The sequence below is a fragment of the Lepisma saccharinum genome, chromosome 26 (assembly GCF_977018435.1).
Source record: "Lepisma saccharinum chromosome 26, izLepSacc3.1, whole genome shotgun sequence".
Lineage (NCBI taxonomy): Eukaryota > Metazoa > Arthropoda > Insecta > Zygentoma > Lepismatidae > Lepisma > Lepisma saccharinum.
The window spans coordinates 60,084,154-60,098,516 of NC_139254.1; the positions used below are offsets into that span (position 1 = coordinate 60,084,154).

The following is a 14,363-nucleotide window of genomic DNA, read 5'->3' on the forward strand; positions in this document are numbered from 1 at the left end:
TTCCACCTGAAAATTTAGTAAAATATCTAAATTCACCTAATCTTTATTACAATAATGCCCGTGTTCAAAATTTCAAAGATGTTAATTGCGGACATTTGTGTTTATCTGTTCTTAGATATATGTCTCAAATAAATAAACCATCAATTGAAAATTTTCAAAAAGCCTTGTGGTATTTGAAACATCATGGGGGTATTCCATCTCACCAGCCAAAATTCAATATTGAAACTCAAATTACATGATGACATAGTGTATCCCAAAACAATAGCTCTCAGAGCATTTTATGGCATGTACTTGATCCCTAATATTACACACCACAACAACACAATTGCAGTAGGGGATCAAAAAATTGTCATCACTCCAGGGCAATATAATCTATCCACTCTAAATGCTCAATTACCCAGAGGTATAGTGTTAAGTCAAAATTCTGTCACTCACAGAGTAGAAATTGTATCTGCTACAGAAACAGTGTATCTGGGTACTATAGGAGAGCTGTTGGGCTTTGAGAACAACACAAAACTTGAACCGGCCATCAAACACACTGCTATGAATATACCTAAATTCTTAGCCATAGAGACTCTGAATATTCACTGTAATGTGGCCGAGGGTATGATCACCAAATCAAATGGCATAGGCACTCACAAACAAACTGGCATCATTGCAACATTCAAACCTAATTCCGAATTCATGGAGCCAATCATCTACAATCCATCCCCAACATTATATTTTCCTGTGTGCCACAACAGAATAGATTATATTGAATTGATGGTCACTAATGAAAAAGAAGAATTAGTTGATTTTGCTGGAGCCACAACAACTGCTATCATAGAGATTAACATTTAAATAAAAATACATACAATGGAAAATATTGAGAGTTATGAGCTACAATCATTCCCCCCAAACAGGAGGACATTTGCAAATTTAAATCAACCCAACACAGAAATTGAGGTTGATCTTGATGTAGGGGATGGATTTATACACCCTCACAGAGCAGATCTATACATCAAATTTGATGTTGTAAAGCTGGATGGAACAGATTATCCGGCAAATTCAAATATAAGATTGGTGGACAATTTTGTGCCGCATCTGTTCTCTGAAATTGAGATCAGAAAACATGGTGTTGTTATAAACAGAGTGGATTACCCCGGCATTACCTCCACAGCTTTGGCCACTCTAAAATTATCCAAAACAGAAGCTTCATACTACCAAATTGGTGGATTTGAGGCTGGTGATAAGATATTAACCAAGAGCCACACAGTGCTGTTCCCCATGCGCCTGTTGCCAGGATTCTTCTCAGATTACAAAGATATTATGTGGAAGGGCGGTTTAAGAATTACATTTAGAAGAGCTGCAAATGATAGCAATGCTTTGATGAGGTACAGCACATTAAACCCTACAGGAGAAGCTTTGCCCAATACCCTACCTGATGAGGGCAAATGCATTATTCAGACTATAGAGTTAAGAATCCCTGTTGTTGAATATGAGGCCAGTTATGCTCTTAAATACAAAGCAGATATAATAAAAAATCCACAGGTTCCTCTGCAATTTTATACATATCAATGTGTACAGAAGCCCGCATCTGGTACTTATTATGAGTTTGATGCTACAAATTCATTCTCCAGCATACAATACGACATGCCGGATTTTGTGGTGGTATTGTTTCAGACTGGAAGACACAATAATCAGGAAAAAAATTCAAGTAAATTTGATAGCTGCAACATCAAGAACATATATCTTAAAAATGGCAGAAATGAGGTATTTCCTAGAGAAAATTACAATTTAGACATTTCCAAGGATGATTTCCTCAAATTATATGAGGCATTTTCGGCTTTCAAACGTGTCACTACAGGCAATACTGACATGTATTACACACCAGATGAATTCAAGACACAGAGGCCCATGTTTGTAATCAACACTTCAAAAAGGAAACAAGTTGTGGTGAATGACAGGACAAACATTAAAATTATCTGTGAATTCCATGAGGCATTACCAGATGACACCATATGTAGTGTTATTCTCATAGGGGAAAAATCATATGTTTATGATGTAAGAAATGAGAGGGTCACAGAGCAATTCTAGAGGGTCTCTGCATATTGCATTTTTTTAATAAACAAATTGAAGCTGGTATCCAATTGAACTTAAACCAGAAGTAAATATGTATGGGTGTGTGTGTGTGGCTCTTATAAGCAGCTTGGCCTAGTTTTAAGTGTGGCCACAAGAGGGGCATATTTTTGACAAGTTTATGGACAACAATCTCTCAGAAGTGCCTTTTATAAGTGTAGCCTCATCAATCTGAGGGGGTCATACTTTCCGAAATATTCCCGAGGGCATTTTTACAAAAATCTTGGATTAGGCAGGGTTCCACACTAGAGCAAAAAGCTCATATGGCCATGTTGAGCCTGTTTTAAGTGTAACAATTCTGCTGGAGGGGGGTTCATACTTTCGTGAGTTTATAATATCATCAATACCACTACTACAAATGTAGTAAATTTTATAAAATTGTTTCAAGTGAACTGTTATTTTATTTTTGTTTTATGTGAAGCTTCGATGTTCGTAATTTTGATTATTAAATCATTGATAATGTTTATTGTTTCATAATTCACTAACATTCTTCACGTTTTTTTAACAGAGTGTAAACACAGTGTGAGGAAATATTCCAAATGTTTATTTTACAAATGAACGCTAAGTTCGAAATATTAATCTGCTTTCTTTTTTTAACTCTTACGTTATGGTCACAGATCTCACTAACGACAATGAAAAGATTCAATTTGTTTATTATCTTTCGTTCAATAAAGGCAAAACGGTTGAAATTACAATGTGCAAGTGATTTAGGTTTAGTCCTTATTCACAGAAATGTAACATTGCCCTTGTACAAATTTCTTTCACATTTGTTGAAAGGTTATATAAATTAAGTTTTTGTATTGAGATTGTATAGCTATACAGAATATCTGCATTATCTGGTTGATTAATTTTGGGTAAAGTTAAATAAAATTTAATTTGATTAAGTATCTTGGCAAGTTTACGGTCAACCTAACATGAGGGGTTTTGATTTAATCCATTGATTTTTACATACAAATTTTCATGCAAAAGCTGTAACGAGTTTTACCGTACCTGACAAATATGCCGGATAATATTTTCTGAAGAAATACAATGTTTATTTTTTCCGTGCAACTCTTTCTTTGTGCTATGGTAGGAATTTTTGTGGTGGCCATAGTGACTTCCTGAATGAAAATGTTGGTGTAAATATTCAATATTCTACATTTTTCTTCTAACTATATTCGTCGGGAGGGTAAATGTGAAAATTTAACTTCATAAAAGAAATAAATATACCTTAATTCTCTACAATAAAAATACGACAATGAGTTTACAACGTTAAGACGATCGCCTCCAGATGATGACGTCTTGACTGAGCGCTGCGGCCTGAACCTCAAGATGGTCTTGAATATACTCTGTACTTGCAGAATAGTAATCACGACAAATAAAAGTTCAAAATCAGACCATGAACACAAAACCAGATTTATATTTTAAATATAATTGTTCTAGCATGGTTATCCACTCGTCTTATAAAGTAAGTAATCTGTGTTATTTGGCAAATGTATCCTATGAGACTTACCAATGACATGAAGTGCTGTAGGGGGAACTACGCTGACTCTACACGGACCTAACAGACAATGGCGTGGATGGAGCGGCTGGCACGCAGTGTGAACTGTTCCGCGGCACCACAAACATCTCCAGTCCTGTAACCTGCAAGGAGATAAAATGTTTAAAGTGCATGTCTTCTGCCATTTGAATACAAGCTATCTGTAAATACTGACAAAAGTTCATTCACAATTGCATATAAGTTCATTAGCGTCAAAACAATTGATGTAGATGGAATGTGGTGTGTAAGGGGTAACCCTTTGGGGAGTTACTCAAATGTCAACCTCCCTTCCACAAAGTACACCCTGGATTCTATTTTGCAGACATGCAAGGCTCTGGCGGCCAGTATAATCCTCCATGGGGCACGTGTCAGAAAATCGAACTAAAATAAATCAATCAATAAACAAATGGAATGCTTGCAGTGATATCGCAGTGTGGGCGAGGAAGGGGTCTAGTATTAGGCTCTGTCCGAAAGGTACAAAGTACATACTTGAAGTATGGTCTTGGCGGAAGTGACGTCACTTAGGACAGTTCGAAAGCGTCAAGTTCACGAGGAATCGAGACCACAGGACAGAGCACACGAAGTTGAAGACTCGGTCATGTGACAAGTGGACTTTTTGTTCATTTGTTTGAAATCGCGGAGGTAGAAAGCCAGCAAGTTGTTTGTTACAGTTCTTCCAATGTGTGGAAATGTATGTATTAGAGCATTTACAAATGCTATGTGATTTCTGTGGTGAAAAACAAGTGTTTAAAACGTGGAAAACCAACGTGTCCTCGGTTATATCTACTGATCGTATTTGACGCTGCAGTCGAAGTGCAGTTCGAAAGATCTTCACTTCCAGTCCACGACTTCAAGACCGCACTCCAAGACCATACTCGGAGGATGCTCGCTTCAAGTGTGGTCTTGCGCCTTTTGCCCAACAACGTACGAGGGTCACTATTTATATTTTGAGCCTAACAATGTAAAAACAAAAATTTGGCATTGAAAACTGCTTTATTGTTTTTCGAAGTATTCTCCTTTATGGTCAATACACTTTTGCATTCGTTCGAACCATTTGTCAAAGCAGTTTTTCCAATCTTCTTGAGACACCTCCATAATATGGTTTTTGAACGCATCAACGGCGTCTTCCGCCGACGAAAATCGTTGTCCACGCAATTTATTCTTGACATTCGGGAACAAGAAGAAGTCATTGGGTGCCAAATCAGGACTGTACGGCGGATGACCCATCAATTCCATTTTTTGACTGTTCATAAAGTCGGTTGTTAGACGCGATATGTTTGACAGCTGGTATTGTCTTGATGAAGAATGATCCGACGGCGTTTGTTTGTTTTCCGTATTTGACCGAAGACCTCTGGCAAACAAATTGTTGTGTACCATTCAGAGTTGACCGTTCTACGTTCCTCTAAAGGCACAGTTGCCACATGACCAGTTTTCCCGAAAAAACAGGCGACCATTTGTTTCGATGTGCTTCGAGCGCGAACAACTTTTGTTGGATTGGGTTCATCTTGAAACACCCATACAGTCGACTGCTGTTTACGTTCCGGCTCACATGCATATATCCATGATTCGTCACCTGTTACAATCTTTTATACGTCTTTTGAAGCACCACGATTGTATTTATTGAGCATTTGTTTGCACCAATTGACGCGAGCGTCTTTTTGAGTTTTTGTCAAATTGTGTGGGATCCAACGAGAACATACCTTTCTCACAGCTACATGATCATGTAATATTTTATATATGCTGGTGGAACTAATGCCTATGGTTGCCTCAATCTCACAGTATGTCACATGACGATCTTGCAGTATTAGGTTTTGCACAGCATCAATGTTTTCTTGAACAACAACTGATTTTGGACGACCTTCGCGAATCTCGTCGGTGAGCGAATGGCGGCCACGATTAAATTCGTTATACCAGCGTTTCACAGTGGCAAAGGATGGGGCTTTATCGCCAAATGTGGAAGTAAGTTGATCGATGCACTCTTGTCTTGATAATCCACGTCGAAAATCGTAAAACAATCATCGCACGAAAATGTTCACGAGTTAATTCAATTTTATTGTTGTCGCGCAATCTCCAAGGCAACATAAACAACACAAATGAAGCTATTGACAAAACATTTGAAGTACGTTATGGTCAATAATCCCAGACGATTCCGTGCAAACGTCAAATCGCGCCTAACTTCAATCAATGTTGCCAAGGCTCAAAATATAAATAGTGGCCCTCGAAAGTTTCAGAACAATTGCTGTACAGATTTACACCAACGTAGAGGGATGGAGAGCAGTGTTTCTTTCAGGTACCTTTGCGGAGGTGCGGATCACCCCCGGAGGGAGTCTACCGCCCCCCCCCCCCCCGGACAAAATTGTACAACAAACCCAAAGTATAAAATTTTCTGCTACCATTGTTTCCCTCGCATTGGACCGCATTTCTTTGTGTGGAGAATATTTTTGCCTTTACATTTCGCTCTGTAAATAACAACACCCACACTTGTTCAATCTTACAGAAGAAGCAGAATAAAACTGGCAACCGCACTAACCTTTTTTCCACACCAAAAGCACCGACTAGTTGTCATCAAAGTCGATGCGATATTTTCCTTGCAATTGATACACAACAGTATATTTGTAAACGATAAGAAAATCGATTGTTGAGTCAAAGGTGACTGAAAAGCGTTGAGTTAAAAAAAAATCTTTATGTGATTATTAGAATCTAGCCACCGCATTGCTTTTTTGTACCTTCGAAAATGTAAACGTTACAGAAAAGTGGTTGTCTACAAAAGACAAGACGCATTTGAGCTGTATTGCAGTTGTAGCAGTGGGATATTACGGTTCTTTGCGGCACGGCAAAAGAATGAATGAAGAGAGCAATATACTCTTATTTTAGTGTTTCAGTGGCAGGACCTAGAAAGAAATCACGGGAAGTTGTAGTCCTTCAACACAGTCAGGGGCGCAGACTTGTCAAAATTATCGGGGGGCTCTGATCACTGAAATAAATTAATGAATGGCTCACTCTTTCCTTTTTTTAAGTTTTGGCCTCAGTGTTCAGAATTTCATGAAAGCCCATGAATTCCTCAAAAATATCAAAATTTTTATTAACAGTTCGAAGGCAGAATATTAATTGTCCACGGATGGATATGTCACAAGTTTTGTCAACCAGTATCGTATACAGGATTTCATCAAACGGGGGGGGGGGGTTATATCTAAAACTTTTTCCAAATTCACATTACCATTGTTTTATTATACTTTAATTAATTAATAATACTCATAATTAATTAATTAGTTTAATTACTACTACTAATACTACTAATGCAGCCGCTGTTACTACTAATATCACTACTATTATTAAGTAGTAGAGATCTACATAAATATATATATGAAAGTAATAGGACAAAATTATTTTCTAGTCATTCGATTGTTAAAAAATTCTTGGAGTTTTTTTGTTTCTTTGTTACGAAATAATTGTCTAGTCAATGGTTATTTATTTATGATAGTCCATAAAAACAATCAAATATATTAAATTAATTGAAATAATCAAAATATGAAACTCAGCCAAGGATCCGCAGCATGGAGCAGCGCTAGTCTAGTCTGACAACCTCGCGGGAGATCCCCGGTATTGGTTGGAATTTATCCAGCCTTGTCCCCGCACCCAGCATCATATCAATGGGTACCTGAGAGAAACCCTGGCGGGATAAATGCTGCCGGAGCATGGTGCTGATCACATCACCCGCAAAATGGGCGAGATTGAGAATGTGTGGAGCCCCACCACAACACTACACGTGCTTTCATGACACGGTGCTATATGCATGGGGGAATTTACATTACCTTTACCTATGGGAACTCACCCAGGATGATGATGAGGCAGGCGAATACATGTTGCTAAATTCCACTCCACTGAGTGTATGTTTTTGTTCAAAAGTAAGTTTATAGACATTCCAACACATTTATCACTTCTAGGTGATTCACAAAGAACTTCTTCAACATTATTGAACTTTGCGGCCGCTTAGATGTTTAGACATGTCGACGGATCCAAAATTAATACACTGTAAAGATTTATGAGAAACACGCCAATACCGCTCTCAAAATCTACTATGCACGGGCACTATAATTCACACCTGGTTGTCTCGTTGTTATTACCAACGAAACATTTCACAATAGTTAAGCTTATTGTAGTTCGATTTCAGAAATTCAAATGTACCTAGCAAACAATGGGAAGGTGGACTGGTGATCGTGTGTTCTTGTAGGCCTAGCATTTGTCTACATTAGCAGCTTACAACGAACCAAGAACTTTATTTAGTTAAAGCTCATTGTTCACAGAAAAAAAAATGCATGTTCTTTGAACATTGTTGCAGCTGATGTACAAAACAACTTTTTTCTTTTAAATCATAGTTGCCCTCATATTTAATTTTCAAGAATTTGTGTTTATTTTCAAAGCATTCACTATTAAAGATGCGTGTGTTTGAAATGTTGTGCTTTTCTCCATGCTGCATGGGAATAATAATTCAAATTATTATTAGTAGTATTATTAATATTATTATTACTACTATTTTTATTTTTATTACTGTTGCAGGTCTTTGACTGTGATAAATTAGCCATTTTTAATTTTCTACAGCATTTTCCATAATATTTCAAAAGCTCAAGGGGGGGATTTAAACCCGGTAACCCCCCTTGCGTACGCCACTGTCGTCAACCATAATAGCAAAATATTCCCGACTTTTAATATCTGCTACCACGGAGCGCAAAACAGATCTCCCTAATATATCAATGATTTCGTTCTGAATGTCATGTGAGAGCCATTTGTAGCCCGAACGTCCCATCCACTACCCTAGTTCATGCATAGTCTTTTGAAACTCTTTTAGTAAATATTTTAACAATACTCATAATTACATACTTAGTATTTAGTAATAAGTCATGTGTTTTTCTGTTTCTGGTCATAGCCCTCCCAAAGTTGATGGTTTAGCGGTCTCAGCCCCCCAAAGTTGATGGTGTAGAACATTTCAAATGTGTATTGAAAGTTAAGTTCATGTGGCACAATTCAGAGTAAACTTTACAAGACAAGCAAAATAATACATTAGATCCTCTTAAGCAAAATTATTTGGGGGGCTCTACCTTCACATCGTTAACATTGTGGGGGGCTCGAGGCCCCCCCCCCCAAGCCCCATGGAGTCGGCGCCTATGAACACAGTTTACCGTGGGATCTTCCAGTTCCAACCTGCATCCTTCGAAATCATCAGGTGCAAAAGAAGAACGTCATTACAACAAACAGTGGGAAGAAAAGTACAGTTGGCTGGAGTACATATAGTGAAGAAAAAGGAGGCACGTTTTGTAAACTATGCCAAAATTTCGTGAAGCATGACGCAAAAGTTCTGCAAAGGACAGTTGGCGTGTTCATAACCGCTCCTTTTACATCTTTCAGAAAAGCTTTGGGAAAAAATGGGAAATTAGAGAAACATGAACCCACTTCAGCTCATACTGTGAGTGTACAAATGGAAAACCTCAAAAGGCAGGCCATGAAGAAACCCGTTTATGCTCAAGTTCTTCAAAAGAGTGAAAGCGAAAGAGTGTTAAACAGAAAATGTTACTGTACATTATTTCCCACCTGTAACGCTCAGCGTCAAGTTCATTGACGAACCACGAACAACCACTGGTAGGTAATTCTCAATGTTAAACACACATATGTTGTATTTCGCAGATGAGACTCACAACGCCGGTTTCTGGAATGTCCCCCCGGAGCAAATTTTCTGAAAGAAACACTGATGGAGAGAGAGATATAAAGAATGAGTGACAGAATTAAAGCTAGAGAAAATAGTACAAAGAGCACATAAAGAGAGAAAGAAATATATAGATAGAATAGCTTAGATTCTTTGGCCATGTTATTGTGACCTTCATGTAACAAAAATTATAGATCATGTCATTTTAATTGCAAGGGAATTACAGTAATACTTTTCTTCAAAAAGATACAATTTTACTTTTCTTGGGAGCCAACTTTTGAAAAACATTGGATGTCTCAAACAGTTGAGTTTCACATTCACAAATAAATCTCACAAATCCTTCCTTCTGATATTAATGCACACCAACATGCATCCTTACTTATTTTTTTAAAAAAATATATGTTATTTACTGAATTCGACAAGTAACCCACCACGAATCACGATAACAAGTATAATAATAATAAAAACAGTAACAACAATATCACGGCAAATTATTCGGTGGGCCTGGACCCCACGGACTCATATAAGTTGGCGCCCTTCACGATACACATTAAAACCAGTTAGTACAATTCATATTTAACACATGTTAAAAATGTATATGTTTAAATATTCCTTAACTAAATAAATATTAAGAATTAGAAATAACTTTTCAGTTCCTTTTTAAAATGATTCTGCGATTTTTTTCTTGTTTTACTTGTGAGTTTGTTTTATAGAAGAATACACCATATTTTGGACCTTTTTCGTGTAACACCGTATGACAGAGATGAAAGAAAGAGACATAAGAAGAGAAAGAAGAAAGCGACAGAGAGAGAAAAGAGAACAAGGGATACAGAGAGAAAGTGAGCAGGGGATGCAGAGAAACAGTGAGCAAGGGGTGCAGAAACAGATAAAAGAATGCAGAGTGAAATAGAGAGAAAGGAATGCAGAGTAAAAGATATAAAATTACAGAGAAAGAAAGAGAGAACAGGATGGAGAGAAAGAGAGAAAGAGATCTAGAGAAAAGGAAAGAGAGATGTGGTAGAGAGGAAAATAAATAAAGGAACAGAGAAAGAAAAGGGACAGAGAGGAAAGCGAGAAAGGCACATAGAGGAAAGCAAGAAAGGGACATAGAGAAAGAATAAAAGGATAGAGGAAACGAAAGAAGGCCACAGAGAAAGAAATATAGAGATAGAAAAATAAGACAAAGCCATACAGAGAGAAGAGTAAGAGAAGAAAGAGAGAAAGGGAAACAGGCAAGGAAAGAAAGAGAATGGTATACAGAGAAAGTGAGAAGAAAGGCATCAAGAGGAAAATAGATAAAGGGGAAAGAAAGAAAGGAATAGAGAGGAAAAGGAAGAAAGGGACAAGGAGAAATGAAAGATAAAAAGCTCATAAAGTAAAAGAGAGTATGTCAGAGAAAGAAAAGTCAATGGATAGAGAAAAAGATAGAAAGGGACATAGTGAAAGAAAAAGCAAGAAAGGAAAAAGAGAATGCTGAGAAAAGGAAGAGGTAGAAACGAAAAAAATAAATGAACAGAGCGGCAGAAAGAGAGAAAAAGAACAGAGAAAGGGACAGACAGAGAAGAAAGAAATGGACAGAGAGAAAGAAAAAATCTCGTAGCTGTGCCCACCGAAGCATGACCACTTTATAATATGTTATCCAGATTTGAGCTCACCTGAATAAAATTCTATGGCAATGCTACTTATCCTAGGCATAAGACTTCTACATTTTATGAGACAGTTTCAGTCCCCGCTAACTTGGAAGGAACTAATCTGAATTGTATGAACACTGACAGGCGGATTCTATTTTGAAATGCCAGACAGACGTTTCTGACGCACTGGCTATGAAGACAACACTCCAAGATACGCTCTTCTGTATCAGATGTGAAACTCGCTTCATTGTTGTCAATTTAACGTTGATTCGCGTGCGTCGAGAAGACAAAACAGCTTCGACAATGGCTATGTCCAGGTTTCGCTCACAAGATATGGTTGAATGCTGTCAATTGTTGTATCAGTTTGAATGCAACTCAGATAACAATGTTCAGCAACCGTGGCTGTACAGAGTAGAACTTCCACTATCAGTTGCGCTTTTTATAACACTAATCGGCAAAATTGAGGATAAGAAACTTTACGAGACGATCGTATTCCTCTTTCCGTCTCAACTACAAGGATCATAGGCGCCGCTCAAAGGGTACGAGGGGGTGCTTGCACACCCCTAGTCTTGAGCACCATACCCTCTAATTTGTCAGGCCCTAAAAATAAATTACGGAAGAAAGTTATGTAAACGCAATGTACATCAAGGTTTGGCGGGATCCTGTCCGATTACCCTCTGTGTCATAACATTCAAAACCAACTTTTAGCAGTAACCAACGATTTATTTCTTACTGTTTTAATTGATTTACCTCCATATTAATTACTTAAGACACTGACATTAAAATAGGAATATAAGTCAAGAGTAATTAAACGGTGTGACTCAGTTGTTAGCATATGCAGATGATGTAGATTTATTAGGGGATGATATAAATACAATTGAGAATAATGCTAAAAGACTTTTCAAAGCAGCTAAAGAGATAGGTTTGGAAGTTAGCAAAGAGAAAACTAAATATATGCTTACAGGCCGAAACCAAGAGTTAGGTAATAATCAAAATCTAATTATTGACAACTCGTTTGAACCAGTTTCCAAATTCAAGTACTTATGAGTAATATTAACAAATGAAAATTATATTAAAGAGAAAATAAAAAGTAGGCTTAATTCAGGAAATGCATGTTACTTCTCTCTTCATAAACTTTTTGTCTTCTCGTTTAATATCTAAGAAACTAAAACTTAAAATATACAAAACAGTTTGCCTGTATTATTATATGGATGCGAAACTTGATCCCTTACATTAAAAGAGGAACATAAGTCAAGAGTATTTGAAAATAAAATTCTTAGGAAAATATTTGGACCTAAAAGGGATGAGGAGACAGGTGAGTGGAGAAGGTTACATAATTTAGAACTACATCATTTGTATTCATGTGCAGATATTATTAGAATGATTAAATCAGGAAGACGTAGGTGGGAAGGCCATGTGGTACGAATGGGAGAGGAATGATGATTTTACAGGTTTCTTGTTGGGAAACCTGATGATAAGAGACCTGTAGGAAGGCCAAGACGAAGATAACGTTGAGATGGAAAATATTGGATTGATCTTGCCCAGGATAGGGACAGATGGAAGGCTTGTGTTGCTGCAGCCATAAACCTTCGGGTTTAAGAAGGCTACAGAGTTACTTAGTTAGAAAGTGTTTGCATGTGGCGAGTTTGTTTGCCTACTCGTTTCGTAAGGGCACGTGGCAAACCGCAACAGCAAGAAATATAATGTATTGTGTATATGTGTGGGGAGAAGGTGGGGGGTCCAAAAAATTATGTGAAATCTGTGCCACTGCTATGAGAGTTTGTTTCCCTAGCACCTGCAAATGAAAACATCCATCCCCTCTGTTTCCCCAATTCAAGGGCTAGAAGATTAATTGAGTGCCGAAGGCGATTCATTAGCACTTAGATTAGCTTCTACTTCGCTTTCGTTAACTCTCTTCATCCGATGTCCATTGATCTTCTCAAAGCTTTTTCTTCTAGAAATCTATCTGCTTGAATGGAATCCTCCGTTCCTTTGTCGCCATCCTCAATGGACATCTATTCAGTCTTCTTCTTCAGAATATCTCATTAACTGACTGTTTTGTATTTTAGAATTGTTTCTTCCATTGATATCTATTCCCATCCACGAAGGAAAACAACCACAGCTGATCAATTATCATGCTCAGAATATCTGGATGCCGAGAGCTCTTGAAGAGATCAATTCGCAGAGAAGCAATTACAGTCCTGGCGTAATTCTGTATAGAGTTTCCTGATAAATTTTACTATCCATAAAGTCTCCTGGACATAACATTCACCTTTTCTCACGCTACATACTGAGTAAACAACTCGCACATCTAAGACTCACTGAATATATTCTGCAGGATTTTACTGTTCGGATCATAGAACTAATGAATCATTGAATATGTTCTGCAGGAGTTTAATGCTCGAATCCCGGAACTATTGATTCAGTGAATATGTTTTGCAGGAGCTGAATGCTCTGATTTCGGAACTATTCATTCACTGAATATGTTTTGCAGGAGTTTAATGCTCTGATTTCGGAACTATTAATTCAGTGAATATGTTCTGCAGGAGTTTAATGTTCTGATCACTGGACTATTGTTCAGTGAATATGTTCTACAGGAATTTAATGCTCGAATCACGGAACTCTTGATTCAGTAAATATATTCTGCAGTAGTTGAATGCTCGAATTTCGGAACTATTAATTCAGTGAATATGTTCTGCAGGAGTTTAATGCTCGGATTTCGGAACTTTTCATTCACTGAATATGTTCTACAGGAGTTTAATGCTCGGATTTCGGAACTATTAATTCAGTGAATATGTTCTGCAGGAGTTTAATTCCTGGATCACGGAATTATTCATTCAGTGAATATGTTCTGCAGGAGTTTAATATTCAGATCACAGAACTAATATTTCTTTGAATATGTTATGCAGAAGTTTAATGCTTGGCTCAGGGATCTTATAATTCACTAAATATGTTCTGCAGGAATTTTATGCTCGGATCACGAAACTATTGATTCATCGAATATGTTCTGCAGGAGATTAATGCTCGGACCAGAGTACTATTAATTCAGATCTGTGAAACTAGATTTTCTATTACGTATGTTTCACCAACGAGGTACAGATTCACGGTTACCATTGCCAATTCTTTTTTCTGTCTGAAAGCGACAGACCAATCGAGGCAAGGACAGCCCTTTGTAACGTGAAGACCTCTAGACAAAATGCATGTGCAAAAGCAGGAGAATCTGAAACGCAATGCATAAATGCATGATTTAAGGGGGAGCGATGGGTCCTGCGATTTCACCCTTCCTGTGTCCCTGATGGCACGATGTCTCCATAGCACATTATTGCTTTTAGTATGCTATCCCACAAAAAACACAACTCTTGTCAGAAAATATCAGGACTGGTGTAAAATTAACATA

At 37.5% G+C, this 14,363-nt stretch overlaps 1 protein-coding gene across 1 annotated transcript in view; it reads right to left on the minus strand.

The window, feature by feature from the left end:
• The window catches only part of LOC145979778 (diacylglycerol kinase eta), a 359,862-nt gene that overhangs the window by 95,286 nt on the left and 250,213 nt on the right, over positions 1-14,363 (minus strand). The window contains exon 6 of the mRNA XM_083112757.1: positions 3,611-3,741. Within this exon, the coding sequence (XP_082968883.1) occupies positions 3,611-3,741 (131 nt within the window). The remainder of the gene's footprint in view (positions 1-3,610; positions 3,742-14,363) is intronic.